This window comes from Podarcis muralis, chromosome 3 (assembly GCF_964188315.1).
Source record: "Podarcis muralis chromosome 3, rPodMur119.hap1.1, whole genome shotgun sequence".
Taxonomy (NCBI): domain Eukaryota; kingdom Metazoa; phylum Chordata; class Lepidosauria; order Squamata; family Lacertidae; genus Podarcis; species Podarcis muralis.
Window position 1 is genome coordinate 53867946 of NC_135657.1, and position 15583 is coordinate 53883528.

At 39.3% G+C, this 15583-nt stretch overlaps 1 protein-coding gene across 12 annotated transcripts in view; it reads right to left on the minus strand.

Annotated features, from left to right (window-relative positions):
• The window catches only part of ARID1B (AT-rich interaction domain 1B), a 345967-nt gene that overhangs the window by 149796 nt on the left and 180588 nt on the right, over nucleotides 1–15583 (minus strand). For 8 of the 12 annotated variants that reach the window (XM_028723746.2, XM_077925874.1, XM_028723751.2 and 5 more), the window contains exon 5: nucleotides 14497–14538. The exons of the other annotated variants lie outside the window; for them this stretch is intronic. In XM_028723746.2, the coding sequence (XP_028579579.2) occupies nucleotides 14497–14538 (42 nt within the window). The remainder of the gene's footprint in view (nucleotides 1–14496; nucleotides 14539–15583) is intronic. 12 annotated transcript variants of the gene reach the window in all.

A 15583-nucleotide genomic window follows, 5' to 3' on the forward strand; every position in this document is an offset into this window, starting at 1 on the left:
GGCAGTGGAAGACAGGAGTGCCTGGCGTGCTCTGGTCCATGGGGTCACGAAGAGTCGGACATGACTAAACAACTAAACAACAACAAATGATCTAGGATTTATACCAAAACAGAAGTCTAATAGATGTGAAGACTATTTCAGTCATGTGAATCCATCATACTGGTAAGGATTTTAATGTTGCTTATCCTCCAGAAACCGATTGATTTCTCAAATATTTATACCACTCCAAGAAATACAGTAGGAGTTTATTTCTGCTCAATTGACAATTTCCAAATTGGGTGCAGGGGCATACTTGTGTGCCCAGAGAGAACTGCTAACTTGCTGTGTGAAATAACAAATAAATATTGAATAAAATATTGAAGCAAATTATTGTGAGCCCAAAGAACCCTCCCAGAGGGGAACCTGTCTGCAATGTTTCTGCAAAATTAACTGCTCTAGCCTTGCCTCCTTTTCTTCATTCTCCACTGTAGGAGGGTAAACTGCTCTGTGTCTATGTGCCTTATAATGTGCTTGGAAGGCTCAAATTGGGTGCAACTAAGAGCTGTTCCTGTTGCAGAAATGCAGCAGAATAGCCTACCCCAAGACTGCAAACTCTGCATGTGGCTTTGCTCTAGGCTTGCCTTATCAAAATTTATTAAATATGTGTTCAAATATAACACCAGTGATTAAAAAAAAATCATACAGCTCCATCAATTAATATGTTGATTTAAACCACTGGCCAACTACCACATCTTTCCCCCCACCAATTGCATTTTGCAAGAAACAAAAAAGCCACACAGTGTATGACAATGGGCACTTGAGAGAGCAAGGAACAGCTTCATTTTCTTTGATAAAATAGCTGTAATATGCCCACCTTCACAATTTCCCAGACCCTTCCAGTCAACACCCATTCTGAAATCTCCTCCTGAGGAAACGTCATTGATCAAAATTCTGTTAGTGTAAGGGGAAAGACTGTGCTGAGCCGAGCCGTGGACTTCATTAAACATGCAGAACATAAACTGCTGACACAAAGCGGCGGCAAATGTGCAGCACAGCAAAGGAGGAAAAAGGAAGCAAGAAATAGTGGGGGGAGGAGATGAGGCAGGGAGAAAACTCTGCCAAGGACTCCCATATAATAGTTTCCATCTATCTGATGTATACTGCCCAACAATTCTACTTACAACCATACTCTGAAGCAAATATACTTAATCTGCCTACAATAGGAGCACAGGGAAAAGTAGTACTGATTCTGCACCAGACTGGGTTCTCTTTTCCAGCACTGCACTGAATACCAACGCTGCAATTGGCAGGCATGAAGTACGAGTTCCTAGGGTCAATCCCAGTTCCACCCCCTATGCCAGCGATTTGTAACCAGAAGGATCTATGCCTATCTACCCAACTAACTTGCCTTCCCTAAACAGTTTTTCCTAAACAGCAAAGACTAGTGTTTTGGTAGACAACTATTTTCCCCCAGACATCTTTACCAAAAGTTTAAAAGTACATAATTATATGTGCACTAAACATGGTGAGACGTAAATAAAAGAGAGAGAAAGAAAAAGAGAAACAGCACCCACGTAGAAGGGAAAGTAAAGGGGAGGGCAAAACTGAATACAGTCAAACCTCGGTTGTCGAACGTAATCCATTCCAGAAGCCTGTTTGGCTTCTGAAATGTTTGACAACCAAGGCATGGCTTCCGATTGGCTGCAGAAGCTTCCTGTACTCAAGCGGAAGCTGCGTTGGACGTTTGGCTTCTGAAAAACATTCGAAAACCGGAACGTTTGGGAGCCAAAACGTTCCACAACGGAGGCGTTTGGGAACAGAGGTTTGACTGTACTTTATAAAGTGGTTATTGTACTTCAATAGATCTTAACCTATTACAGTATTTGTAAGAATGGATTGGTAGACAACTATGAACAATTTTTTGTGACAAAGCATTTCATTTCAAGGCTGAGCCATAGGCAGCTGTCAAGAGATGAACCAGAGCCCAGGGACTAGCTGGGGAGTCAGAGCTATGAAATATTGTAAAGAATCAGGAAGACCTTGAGATCTCAGCCCAAATAGTAAAGGACTGCCCTTCCAGAAGAGGGCAAAGGCCAGCCTAGGTGAGCAGGGCCAGTCCAGGGCCTGAGAAGATAAGATGCTTGTCTGCCAGGATGCTACTCAAAGAGTGCTGAGGCTCATCACACAGGGAAGCCGCACGCAGAGCAGAAGGCTCCTACTTCTAGTCCTGGTAGTTCCAGGCACTGAGCAGCACTGCCACTGTGTCTCCCTGTTCCAGCAACTACACAGAATACTTGGCAATTAAGCATGCACACAAAATGATGTGCTTGAGAAAACTGACAACGTATTTTAATCTAGCCTCATAAGATTAAGTTCATTTCCAACATGAAGATGGACTGTTTTGTTGAGTAGGAAAGAGGTGGACAAAGAGGCTCAGCAGCTTAGTCAGAGTTTCAGAATTCTGTGCTCATGTTCCAAAAGTGCACAAAAACCTTCAGCTATTACACACAGTGAACTGAGAGAGCAAGAGAAGGGGCAGCACAAGTATGTTTACTTACTCGTCCTGTGAAGCACCCAGCTTTAGAAGGAAGTGGGAGTAGAAGCACTTCGGCTTTCCCATGGCATTATGTAACACCTGCACTCACGGTGTCTGCTCCCTGGATCATTTATTTCTGGGCTCCACAGCTCAGGCTCTTGTTTCCCAAGAACATAACACGAGTTTGCGTTAGGCATTCAGCTTGGATATGCAAGGGCCCCAGCTTTCACTTCTTTTACACCAAGGTCTGAAGGGGGCTTGAAAGCACATTTGCTTGCAGGTCTCCCTGTGATCAGAACCCCTGATAAGGAAAGTTCTGACTGCGGAAGCAGAGGGGCACATCCTGTGACTTTTAATTTTATTTTTTTAAAAAACTTAAATGTTTAAAATGTTATTCAGGGCGGTCAAAACAACATCCTTGAAATGTATTTTCTTCCCAAGTAAGACTATCCTTTTGGATTCATCAACGTCACATGATGTTACAATTTGGATTAATAAACATAAGCCATGTTTATAGATGCCATTAATTACTTTATTTATCTACAGAAAAAAGCTTAATTTGAGAACGTGAACAGACCTTGGCTTTGATATGCTGATGTATTTTAAAACACGTATCTCGAGAGCCATGTGCAAATGCCACCTACACATGTTACAGACATGCTTATTTTACTACAAAGTTGCATGTCTGGAAAAATTGCAAACTTGAGAAACAATTTCAAAAGGACTATGACAATAAAATAGACACATGAGATACCTACATACATATTGAGAAATGTATGGGGGGGGGGACTCAAAGAACACATAAAAAAGTAACATCAGATGTCCTCGAAGCTAACTGTGCACAATATGATTTTAAAATATATCTGTAGTTTACTGGATGCAGCAGCTTATCTTGGCAATTCTGTAAGAGGCAATCCTCACTTCCCAATTGGGAAATTGGGTTCTACTAGAGGAAAACCTACAAGTGTTTGAAGAGGGCAATCTCTGTGAAAGGGAATGAAAATGTGCAAAGTGAGTGGTAAGTAGGAGCCAAAGTATATTTTTAAACTTACTGTAGACCTATAGGGGACCAAATGCCTTTTTACATTTGCAGTTCAGCTTCTGAGTTTAAAATGCTTTTTAATTCAAAGATAACTCTGTAAAACTGCCTACAGTAGAAGCCTGAATTTAATAGGCACGAAGCTGAAGGTGTGTAGCATTTTTCTCTGATCACAAGCAGCAAGCACTTAGCTGTGAGAGAGGCCCACAATGAATCACTGCAGGGTAGAATCAAACACATCACAGGAACATACAAGCCTTTTTTATTATTACTGTAACAGGTAAAAACACTTTACAACTTAAAGTCCTAGAAAAATGCATTTTCAACCAACCAGCCCTTCACACTTATCAAGCTACCCACAGTATCATACATAATAGCGTATTCGCACTCTATGAATTGAGACTAGAAAGGAAGAGAGTAGGGAGAAGATCAACATTTCCCAAAGAAAGCGCTTTGAAGTGTTTATAAATAATTCTGAAATATGTCTTCCAAGCTCAAACTGGGCATTACTGACTCATAAAGCTGAAAAAAAGTTTTTCTGATAGAATTTTAACATTTGGGCTAGTTTGTATTTATTATTACATAATATAAAGTGTGTGTGTTTCTTGATGCTGTAAGTCCAATATTTGGCTTTAAAAGTTATATTTATGAGTGCCAACTATCAGATCAATAAAAATAAAAATAACATCATTTTTTGAAAGTTATAATTACTTTAAATATTTCATTAACGGCATGAAATGTAGAATATATATGAGAAGCTAGTGAATACACATGTGAACTACAGACCTGTTCAGCCTCCTTTGCCAAAAATTTGCACCTCTCTACAGAGGTATATACTCTCTACAGTGGTACCTTGGGTTACATACGCTTCAGGTTACAGACTCCGCTAACCCAGAAATAGTACCTCGGGTTATGAACTTTGCTTCAGGATGAGAAAAGAAATCGTGCTCTGGTGGCATGGCGGCAGCAGGAGGCCCCATGAGCTAAAGTGGTGCTTCAGGTTAAGAACAGTTTCAGGTTAAGAACGGACCTCCGGAACAAATTAAGTTCTTAACCCGAGGTGCCACGGTACTTGGAGAACCTCCATTCTAAAAGTATTTAAATACACATTTTCAAATAATTGCTCCTATCCAGAAATATATCCAACAGACGCTTTTCTCTCAACAAATATTACAGCCCCTGAGAACTTCAAATCTGCATAAGCTTTGCATAGTAATGATTGTCAGCAAAGGCACAAGCTCTTTCTTGGATTGTTGAATAATATTTTTGGTCCAGAAGGCTGAGTACCAATCTTTCCCTTTGCAATCACTGCCAGGCAGAAATTTGGGCTGGGTATGTGACCATCATTATGTCACGTTCATCATCTTTGGCTTGTCACTTAATCTCCTGATTTCAATTTTCCTACTGCTGCATCCCTTACTTTCCTCATGCACTACGGCTACCTTGTACTCTAAGCTTGTGGACAGGGAATGTTTCCATTTAATTGGCTGGTGCACAGTGTGCAGCTGCTATAGGAACAAATATTAATGTCATAATCACTCTGGAGGACTAATAGGGCAACACTTTCCACATTATTTAAAACATTTTTACTCTACTCTTCAGCGCAAAAAAAAAAAAAAAAAAGGCTCCCAGTACAGCTTACTCTGCTCTCTGCAGCAGTAGTCCCTGGTCTCAGGTTTACAATCTAAAATACATTACATACAAGGGGAAAAGGAGGCGGGGGAGGAAAAAAATGTATAATGATGATGGTTAGTTCAGTTGTCCTAACGTATGGCAATATACCTATTTTGGATCTGACTGCACTCCTCTTAAAGGTCAGAGTTTCACTGCATCTGTTCTTATTTACTGAACTGTTCTCCCCATTCCCCTTTACAGTGGTGCCTCGCAAGACGAAATTAATCCGTTCCGCGAGTCTCTTCGTCTTGCGGTTTTTTCGTCTTGCGAAGCACGGCTATTAGCGGCTTAGCGGCTATTAACGGCTATTAGCGGCTTAGCGGCTATTAATGGCTTAGCGGCTTTAAGAAAAAGGAAACAAACTTGCAAGAACCCGCAAGACGTTTCGTCTTGCGAAGCAAGCCCATAGGGAAATTCGTCTTGCGGAACGACTCAAAAAAGGAAAACCCTTTCGTCTAGCGAGTTTTTCGTCTTGTGAGGCATTCGTCTTGCAGGGCACCACTGTATTTTCTGATGTTTCACTTCTCTTGCTTTCTGCTTGTGAGTTCAAGTTCAAGTTGCTTCTTTTCACTTCCCCTTAGTTCTTTCTGAACCCCTCTAGTGGCACTTGGGAGAAGGGAGACACCTGATATTTTGAGATATTAATCTCATATATTTTATAACAAAAATGACTTGATCAGCTTTTAATATTAATTTGTATCATCACTATCGCTTTCCAAAATATCACCAGCATTTCAGAAGGCATTTCTTTTACATCTATGCTCACATATCCCAAACAGCAAACAGCTTTAGGTACATCCAGTGTTTTTTTCGGGGGGGGGGGAATGCAGGGGTACGCATACCCCTAAACATTCTGAGAATCTTTGTACTTTTGTCCATTTACTGTATTTATTTTTCACAATTTAAACTATAAAATGGTTATTTTCTTGAGTCAAAATTAGAGTTCCCCTAAACATTTTTTTTAAGAAAAAAAACACTGGGTACATCAGTAGGAATCACCTAGCTTCTGTTCATACAAGCTTATGTATCAATAGTGTATTACACTGTTTTCCTCAGTGATATTAATGAAGTTGTGCAGAAATATCACCGAGTTTTTACTTACTCTGCATTCTAGAGAGGAAGCAGTCACTTTTGCTAATGAAGAGGGGCACTCCAGGAAGGGATGGAATAGCTTCTACTATGATAAACTTCAAAATAAACTAATAGTCCTCTACAAAGGGTCCATACTTTAATTCATTAGATTTCTTTTCTCACAACGAGAAAAGAATTAACACATGTAAAAGGAATTAAATCCAGTTTTTCAGCAATACTAAAAGTACTGTACTAAAAACAGTTTAATAGAACAAGGAGTCTATTTGCTATGAATGGGAACTGTAGTCCAATGTAACTTATACAAGAAAATATAAAGTACCGTATTTTTCACTCTATAAGACGCACCAGACCATAATGCACACCTAGTTTTTGGAGGAGGAAAACAAGAAAAAAAATATTCTGAATCTCAGAAGCCAGAACAGCAAGAGGGATTGATCCGCTGCACAGCAATCCCTCTTACTGTTCTGGCTTCTGGGATAGCTGTGCAGCCTGCATTCGCTCCATAAGACAAACACACATTTCCCCTTACTTTTTAGGAGGGAAAAAGTGAGTCTTATAGAGCAAAAAATACGGTAGTTAATTTGCCTTTGCAAAAGGAATTGTCAAATACCTGTTATATAAATACTATGTCAAATGCCCAACTTCCACCAAGAAATCACTTGCCCCAGAAATTATAGTGCACTCCAACTCTAATATATCTGATAGGGTGTGCGCGCACACACACCCATCCACCCAATGCAAATCAAAATTGTCATATGGAATTGTATATGACTCACAGTATCCTAGGTACGCAGCACTGATAATGTCTTAATAGACTAGCTAAAAAGAGAATCCCTAGAAACAGAGTAGCACACAACCAAATAGTTTGGTAGAACAAGAGCAGGAAGTCATCATCCCACACACTAAAAATGTTCCAGAGACAAATGACAGCAACACTGCAGTGACTAGGGGAATAAAATGCTTGTAGTGTGATGCATATGATATAAAGAAGTCAGTGGATGTGGGAAATGTACATAAAATAGTTTGGCGACTTAATTAAAATTCACAGGATGCAAATGCCCTCGTTAAAGACAGAAGTCAAGTAGACAGCTTTGCATTGTTCACTGGAGTCTCATTTTTTAATACACCATTATAGTCAAGGGGACTGCTTTTCGGCAGACGCCAATGAAGACAAAATAAGCCCCAGTTCAGGGGAGCTTTGCCTGCTGTTCCCCATAACCTTTTCAGAGCACTGTTTCTGAAGAAAATATCCTGACTGTGCCGGCTGCTTGCAAAGGAATGTGTTCAGTTCAGGGATGTATAAGACTAATTGTCCAGCTCCATCCTTCCTTGTGCTGAAACCATAAAAGAAGCTGCAGTCTTGGAAAGCAGTGTGTTCTCTCCAGGGCTGAGTGAGACCAGCTGACCATTTATTGTACCTGAAGCCATAAAAGAAGCTACAGCCTGAACAGCGAGTAGTCAGAGTAACACTTGGGAAGAACCAAGTCAAGAGCACCGGAATATATTTCCTTGTACCACAGTGAGGATGAAAAGAGGGGAGAGAAAAAGCTGAGTTCAGCTGCATACCTTCAGCATCTGAGGAAGGCCTATGTCATCTGGGCTGGTGCTCAACATCTAGTTCTGGGCTGGGGGTACTTCTCCCAGAGTTGCCACCAGGGGTTGCCCCTGAAGTGGTGAACCCAAAGGGGATTGCCACATTGTGCTGCTGCTCAGGGGAGGAGGCAAGAGCACCATTTCCCTATTCCTTATCTCCAAGAATTTTAATCATAAGTGGTATCATCATGTCTTAGAAGCTGGATACACATATTGTGGCTAAGTTCTCTGGTGAGAGCAGAAATTCTGTGCGGGTTATGGAATGGTCCTGACAGAGCGGTTGGGCCTTGCTCCATTTAGGTTGAGTTTTGTGAATATCTTAGCCTTGCTCTTTTGCATTTTACAATTTTAATTTTTGCCTTCAAATTATTTAAATTGTTATACTGCCTGTTTTTACTGTTCTTGGCATTACTTATTTGAAAATGTTTGTTTTTAATTGATTTTCCAGTTGACGCCAGACTTCTCCTTAGCAGAAGTCTACTCAGGGGACACTCCTGATGGCAGAAGAAGGGGATATGATTTTGCTAATTTCCACTGAAATGTTTTGCACCCTCCAAAAATCTCTGGAACTTCTGGGAAAGTGTGTGTGTGGCACTGGAAGATGCAAGGGGAAGAAGGAATTGGCCCAAATCATCTCTCGTACCTAGAGATTTCCGGAAATTTTGAAGCTATGAGGAAAAAATGTCCCCCCCCCCCCGAAAAAAATGGAAATTTTGAGGAAATTGGGGGGGGGGGAGTTCAGTGTGGAGTAGTTTTACAAATTATGTGAAACGCAGTGTATATAAAACTATTGTGCTTGCAATAAAACAGGTAACCTACCCCTTTCCCTCAAAAGCAACAAAAAAGCAAGAAACCATCAACATAAAAAATAATCAGATTTGCCCCTTAGCATCAACAGCAAATAAAGTTAAGATCCACCTCACTATTTAAGCTCCATAGAAGGTCTACCCTTTGAGTAGTGTTTTTCTTATTAAAAAAACATAAAACCCAGAAGACACAACATATACATGCAGTTTATTCTATCTCATTTTCTGAACTACTGCTATCACTTTCCATTTCTTCTTCCTCTTCCTCTTTGTCATTTTTCTCATGGACTTAAAAAACAGTTTTGGAAAAAACCACGGGAAAACCTGTTTTTTTCCAGGGCTTTTCCAGGCCTTCCCATCTCTACTTGAGGACAGCCGGGGCAAAGCGTAAGGCAATTTTTTGCATGTCAGGCCTAGAAGTAACCAACATCCAGTTACTGAATAGTATGTTGCACTAAGGCTCAAACTCTGTTTGAAAGGAAAAGGAGTGTGTGTGTTTTTAAAATTGAATTTGTTATTATATATTATAAACCGCATGAAGGTAAAAGAGCTTTCTAAACAGTTTACAAAAATATACAACAGAACATTAAAATGATTGATAAAACACAGTTAAAAGCAGTTATTTAAGAGTATTCAAAAGATGATTAAAGTCAGCAGTGGTTAAACGGAAGTAAATCGCATGCAGCTTCTACGTGTTCAGATGGGCTGGCCCTAATGAAAATGTTTTGAGCAGTTGCCGGAAAGAGTACAGTGAGAGTACCTGCCTGGTGTCAGTTGGCAGGGAGCTCCAAAGTGTGGGTGCTGGAAGGGCTGGGGGGGGGGATGGAAAAACTGGGGAGGGGGGAAAGGTTTTTTTGGATTTTTTCCAAAGCCGTTTTTTTCAAGAAAATTTGAAAAAAAAAGTAGTGTGTGGAATATTCAAAGTATATCAAACTATTCCCCCCCACCCAATTTTTCTGGGAAAAAACGGCTTTGGAAAAAAACAGGGAAATTTTTTTCCGGTTTTCCCCCAGGCCTTCCCATCTCTACTCATACCCTTCCTTCAGTAGAAACTACTAGACTGGAGTGCATTATGCAGACAGGAGGAGTGTATTTGGATGCAGAAAGAACATGCCCAAAAATGATTCTGCAGCATCACCAGAAACGCTTATAGCCTATAACACGCCTGGCATTTTTTAAGGCAGTAAATGCTACTACTAGACTAACCTAGAGATGGAAGTTGATAGATCTTGTTTCTTCATAACTTCCCATGCAAAAAGTTATATTTTACCAAATACATGCTTGATTGGTTGATCAATCAATCAGTTTGATTTCTTAGCTGTCCTTCATCACAAGACCACAGGCTTGGTTAAAACAATACAATTTAAAAATCAAATAAAGCCAGTTCTTAGTGCAAATCCAGTAATACAATTTAAAACAAAAAATGGGGTGGCTCCTAAAAATATATCTCAGCTATCAAAGGCCAGGATGCAGATGGCCTTTGCTTATAATATCAAATAAAAATGATTCAGAGATCACTGAATGTAGGTTTCATATGACTACTAAAATCACAACATCTGACATAGAACAATTATTTTAATTGTGAACCTCATTAGAAAAAATAACAACTTGTGATTGCCATAGTGGAAATCCTTGAATGCATAACTAGTTTTTATATTCTCTAGTTCAAAAGAGAAAAGAAAGAAGAAAAAGGCAAATATTGCTATTTTAATTTTTAGTAGCCATAGAACCAACACAACTTGCACACTAGGAAGCCAGTCTATGGTGGGTGTATGCATTGGGTAATATAGAGGAGCTATATCTAAAAAAGATTTATGTTTTCCAGTCTTGTCTGAGTACTTCAGATAAAACTACTGATTAATAATCAGAAATCTGTTTTCACACCTGTGCAATATTCTTGAAGTCAGCAAAGGTTGCATGCAAGGTTAGAGCAAAGGCATAATTTAGAAGAGGGTATACATTAAATACACTCATCAACAAATCAACGGAGTCAGTACTTAAAACACTCAATCGGATAAAGGTTAATTGGCTTTAATAAAACTTCACTATCCTTTCAAGATGTGAATGGTATTAGCAGCCAGCAGATGGCAGAAGCAGAGGCTGCTTTGAATGATTTCCAGCAAAAGCCATGCTAACAATGTATGTAGCTATTTTTCTTTCATCCTAACTTGCCTTTCACAAACATGATCATAAAGCACGTATCAACCAGCTGAACATTTTCAGGTTTAGTATGCAGAAGAATATTTTGGTAACAGTTGGGTTCGTACCAATTTTCATCTTTACCCCTCTGACCTTACCTATGCCATATGTATATGGGAATAGGATGTAGCTTAATGGCAGACCACATGCCTTGCAGGCAGAAGTCCCCAGGTTCAAATCCTGCCATCTGCTGGTATGACTGTGAAAGGCCCTGTCCAAAATCCTGGGAAGCAGCTGCCAGGCAGTGTACACAAGGAATAATCAACCTGATGCCCTTTAGATGTTCTGGACTATAATTCCCATCATCACTGACCGCTGGCCAAGCTGGCAGATGCTGATTGGGTACCCCTGATGTACACAACAAATAGCAGTGAGATAGTTGGACCGATTGTCTTACAAGGCAGCTTTATATGTTCCATATTCCCTCACCCTAAATTAACGGTCACCTAAGTGGGTGAGTATAAATACCCTGAGAAAAAGATTAAAGAGCAGAATAAGCTCTAATCCAAATGTTGAGTGTTGCAATACACTAACTGAACTCCACATGAACAGTGTTCTAGTATTTCAGGCAGATGCGAGAGAACATTATGTCCACAGGGAGCTCCGGTGTTAGCAGGAACCTCTTCATTAGCTCCAAGTATTGGGTTACCCACATTGCATGTAACACTGCTATTAGCACTTAAGCTAGTGAGGAAGCTCCATGTGGGCACTGCAGTTCATTACACAATAAGAAATCTTTGGACTGGACTGAAAATACAGAAATGCATAAAAGCAATTTATCTGATGAATTGAGACAATCTTGTGGCATTATACTTCGTCTGATGCAATGATGTCAGCTTTATGGAATCCTACGGACCTCCTTGTAACACCTCTAAAACAAGAGACATCCCTGGTATTCCACTTTTTTTTTTTAAAAAAAAGAACAGACCTTAATAATATTATTTTACATATACTGCCAGTTATTTATGTGTTTTACAAAGAGTGAGAGAAGAGGTCCTCAGAGCAAGGGGGCTTACAGTCTAGAAACAGACACAAGCGAGACAGCAGAGAAATAGGAGCAAAATCAAGGCAGGGGGTAAATATGGGGAAGATTATGGTGGTCATACCTCCCCAGGCTTAGCTGTCATAGCATATGGGGACCAGAGGTTTGTGCCAATTTACAGAAAAAGTGGGTTTTGAAGACAGATGATAATATATGATTTATCTTCCAACACTACATTAATTCTGTTGAACGCTGTACTAAAGGTTTCTTCTCAGAGTAACTCTTTGATCTACCTAAGATTTTTGGCATGAAATATGTAAAAATGCACTTCCAATAAGAGGGGGAGAGCTCAGAAATTGCCCTTTTATTCCCAGTTAGAATGCTACATTTGTTAAATACTTTAAAAGAATACTAGAGCAGCTCTATTTGTTTTTCATAAATTATTCCAAGACAGCTTTTTAGGTATCACAAGAAAATACAGGCAACAATGTTCACTTACTATGCTATGCAGTTTGTTCCTATCACCCACTCTGCTACATGCACTTCCCTCATAGTAATTGGGCAGTGTTACCAAACAGGAACTAAAGGAAGCTAGGAGATCACAGATTAAAATACCTGCGAACCAGTACTCTGTCTTGACTACAAAGAATATACATTTACAAGCAATTAAGTATCCATTCATACTGGATTGCAGGACATTGTGGGTACATAGAACTATTGTTCCATTGACAAAAAGTACACTTCAAAGATTATTTAAAACACAGATAATACATTAAAAAGTTAGAAATTCAACTTGAAGTCATCATGCAATCTTATTAATATCTTCAGTTCTGACTGCTTGTGATTTATTAGTGTTGGCCGATAACCCTGTAAGATGCAGCCAGTGTAGAGCATCCAATGGGAAGTTCAGTAGAAAGTGCAGTGTTTTATAATTTTCTGACGTTTGGGAAACAGTATCTTATACTATCAAGGCTATATTGATAGGCGAGAGCTTTGGACTTAAAAAATATATACTGAAAGCATATGAATGTACACAAAGAAAAACAAAAGTCACAACCATTCCTGCCTTAATTAAAACATACACCAGTTTTTTCATCTGTGCAAAGTTAGCCATTAAGCTCTGTTTGTGTGTGACACTGGCCAAGGGAAGCGCTTACCCCTGCAAGCAATCTACACATGCTTCCTTCCCTTTTAAAAGCACTTACCATATGCATTGGCTCATTCGCGTGTAGACTTAGTGTGCCAGCCGTTTGCCCTCCTGGGTCGCTGAACTGCTAATGCTAAACATGAGCGGGTTGATGCATGTGCTAAATGCATTTAAATATGATGGGAAGAAAGTGGAACATTTACATGGTAAGCGCTTTAAACCATGGCCTCTGTCACATATAAATTGGGCCTAATACTATTGCCAACTTGCAACTTTAGCCATAAAATAATAGCAGAGCCTTCTCCAGAATGGGTCAGGCAGTGAGAGCTATTGGCTACAATAATCTTCAGTAATACTTCTGTTTACTCAGCTAGCATGAAGGATTATAGAGATGATTTTGCAAGAGCTGACCCTCCAGCTTTATTAAATATTCAGTGAATGTTCTGTATGCACGCTGCGCCTTAAAACAAAAAAAAAGACAGAAAGCGCTACAGAATACCATATGTTAAATACTTCACATAACAGTAGAGCAGGGCTACTTATTTTTAATAATTTAGTTTAAATCAGTTTATCAGGTATCACAACATAATAAGGGAACAATGGTAAAGCATGCTGTCATAAATATTTAGTAACTTTAACAGTGTAAATTTGGATTTTTTCCCAGTTACCAGAGTTAATTTTGTGCATGGTTCTCCCTTATGAATTTTGAAATTCATTCTTTTCTTACTGATTGTTCTACCTTGGTGATAATGCCGCTGTTATGCCTTTCAGAAGTATCATATTATACGGATAATTCAACAGCAGGAGACTCGTGATTTAGGCTCATGTTCCCAAATTCTTCTCCCTCTCCCCATAACCATTCTCTCTTCGCACTAAGTGTCTGTATAGCCTACACACAATCTGTTTTGCCTAGGATCATCTGCTACTAAGTACGCTTAAGAATGAGATCAATACCATAATGTGCATTATCCAAGATTTCACAAATAATTGAAATCAATGTTTAAGTTTGTGAAAGTACGCATAGAACCTTCACAAGATCTCTAGAATAACTTAAAATTCCAGACAGTACAAATCAGAATTACCAAACTGGTCAGACATCAACCCCTTTACAACGAAAAATGGCGATCAGTACACAAATGCAAGAGGCTTATTAAACTCCAGAACTCTATGAAACACCACATTCAAAAGTCCCCTCTTTCCATTCCCCTATAACATCAGCTTTTCCAATCTGAGTCCCCTCAAAACATTTCACTTTGAAAATAAGTGGAACACCACAGACCATATGAAATGCCACCTGAAGTATTAAGCCCCAGATGTTGCTTGAACTAGTGGATTTGAATCAAATATTGATACAGTTTTCGGGGGTTGGGAATAATTTTTTATGCAAAATCAAATTAACCATCCTACATTGATGACACCTAGAAAGTCAAAACTTCATCAACTACAGACCTTGAGTCCAAATGAAGCATCCTCCGAGGCCAAGACTTCAACCTGAAATTATAAGCAAAAATATCATTTCAAAGGTAGTCACTTAAAAATATCTATTGACCAGAACAACAGAATCCAAGGTGAAAACATATGCTAGAACAGAACTCACTGTGTAATCCCATAACACAAGCTGTTTAGACACAGAATAGATAGAACCAAGCTATGAATTGAATACACTTGAAAAAGTCAATCGTCATTTGGGGTAGGCTGTCAAAAACTAGAATTCTCACCATAATAAAGATAGCTGAAGAAAATGTTGCAGTGTTTTATACTGTAAGGGGCAGGGAGAAGCTATATTGAGGTCTTCTGGTAGATCTCTGGATGATGTGTGGTAGATCAGCAAGGATTTATGACTTCTAATAAGTCAGGCTTTTTTGAATTTCTGATCTGCAGTAACTCATATGCAAATTTGTACTTGCACTTGCAGGTCATCCCAATGCTGTGGCTCATGGAGTGGGTAACTGGCAATGCACCTAATTGGCAGATAAACCTCAAAGCAGATTGTGCCAGTCTGAAGTCTGCCCAAACCTGCTGAATACTGCATCCGTGCAATATCCAGTTCAAGCAAGAAACACTGTTTGCTTCTGGATGAGGAAAAGACAAAGGGCTAAGCATATCAAGACAGTGGGCAGGTTTATTGGTGGAGTTTGTATCAAAACCTAATGATGATCCTTCAAATTGGTTTTCTTTAAAAAAATAAGATAAGTATAATAATACACACACTTCTAAAGACTTGTCATGGATTCATCCTCAAACTGGAATTAAAATTATGCATTAAAGTTATACATAATTGGAACTTAAATAATTAAAGAAGCACACACACAACATAAGCAGGAGGAGCACTTGTAAATTTGTGACAATCAAGAAGGTAAAATCTATAAATATATATATATTAATACTGTTGAATGACTTTCAGCTACAAGTAAGGCTTGGACATTCTTTCTTGAATGATCTTTCCTTTCTTCGTGCCATATCTCACAAATGCATACACAGACACACTCCAACGCTATCCCTCTACTTTTGCTCTGGAAGCCCCAAACTCCTATAT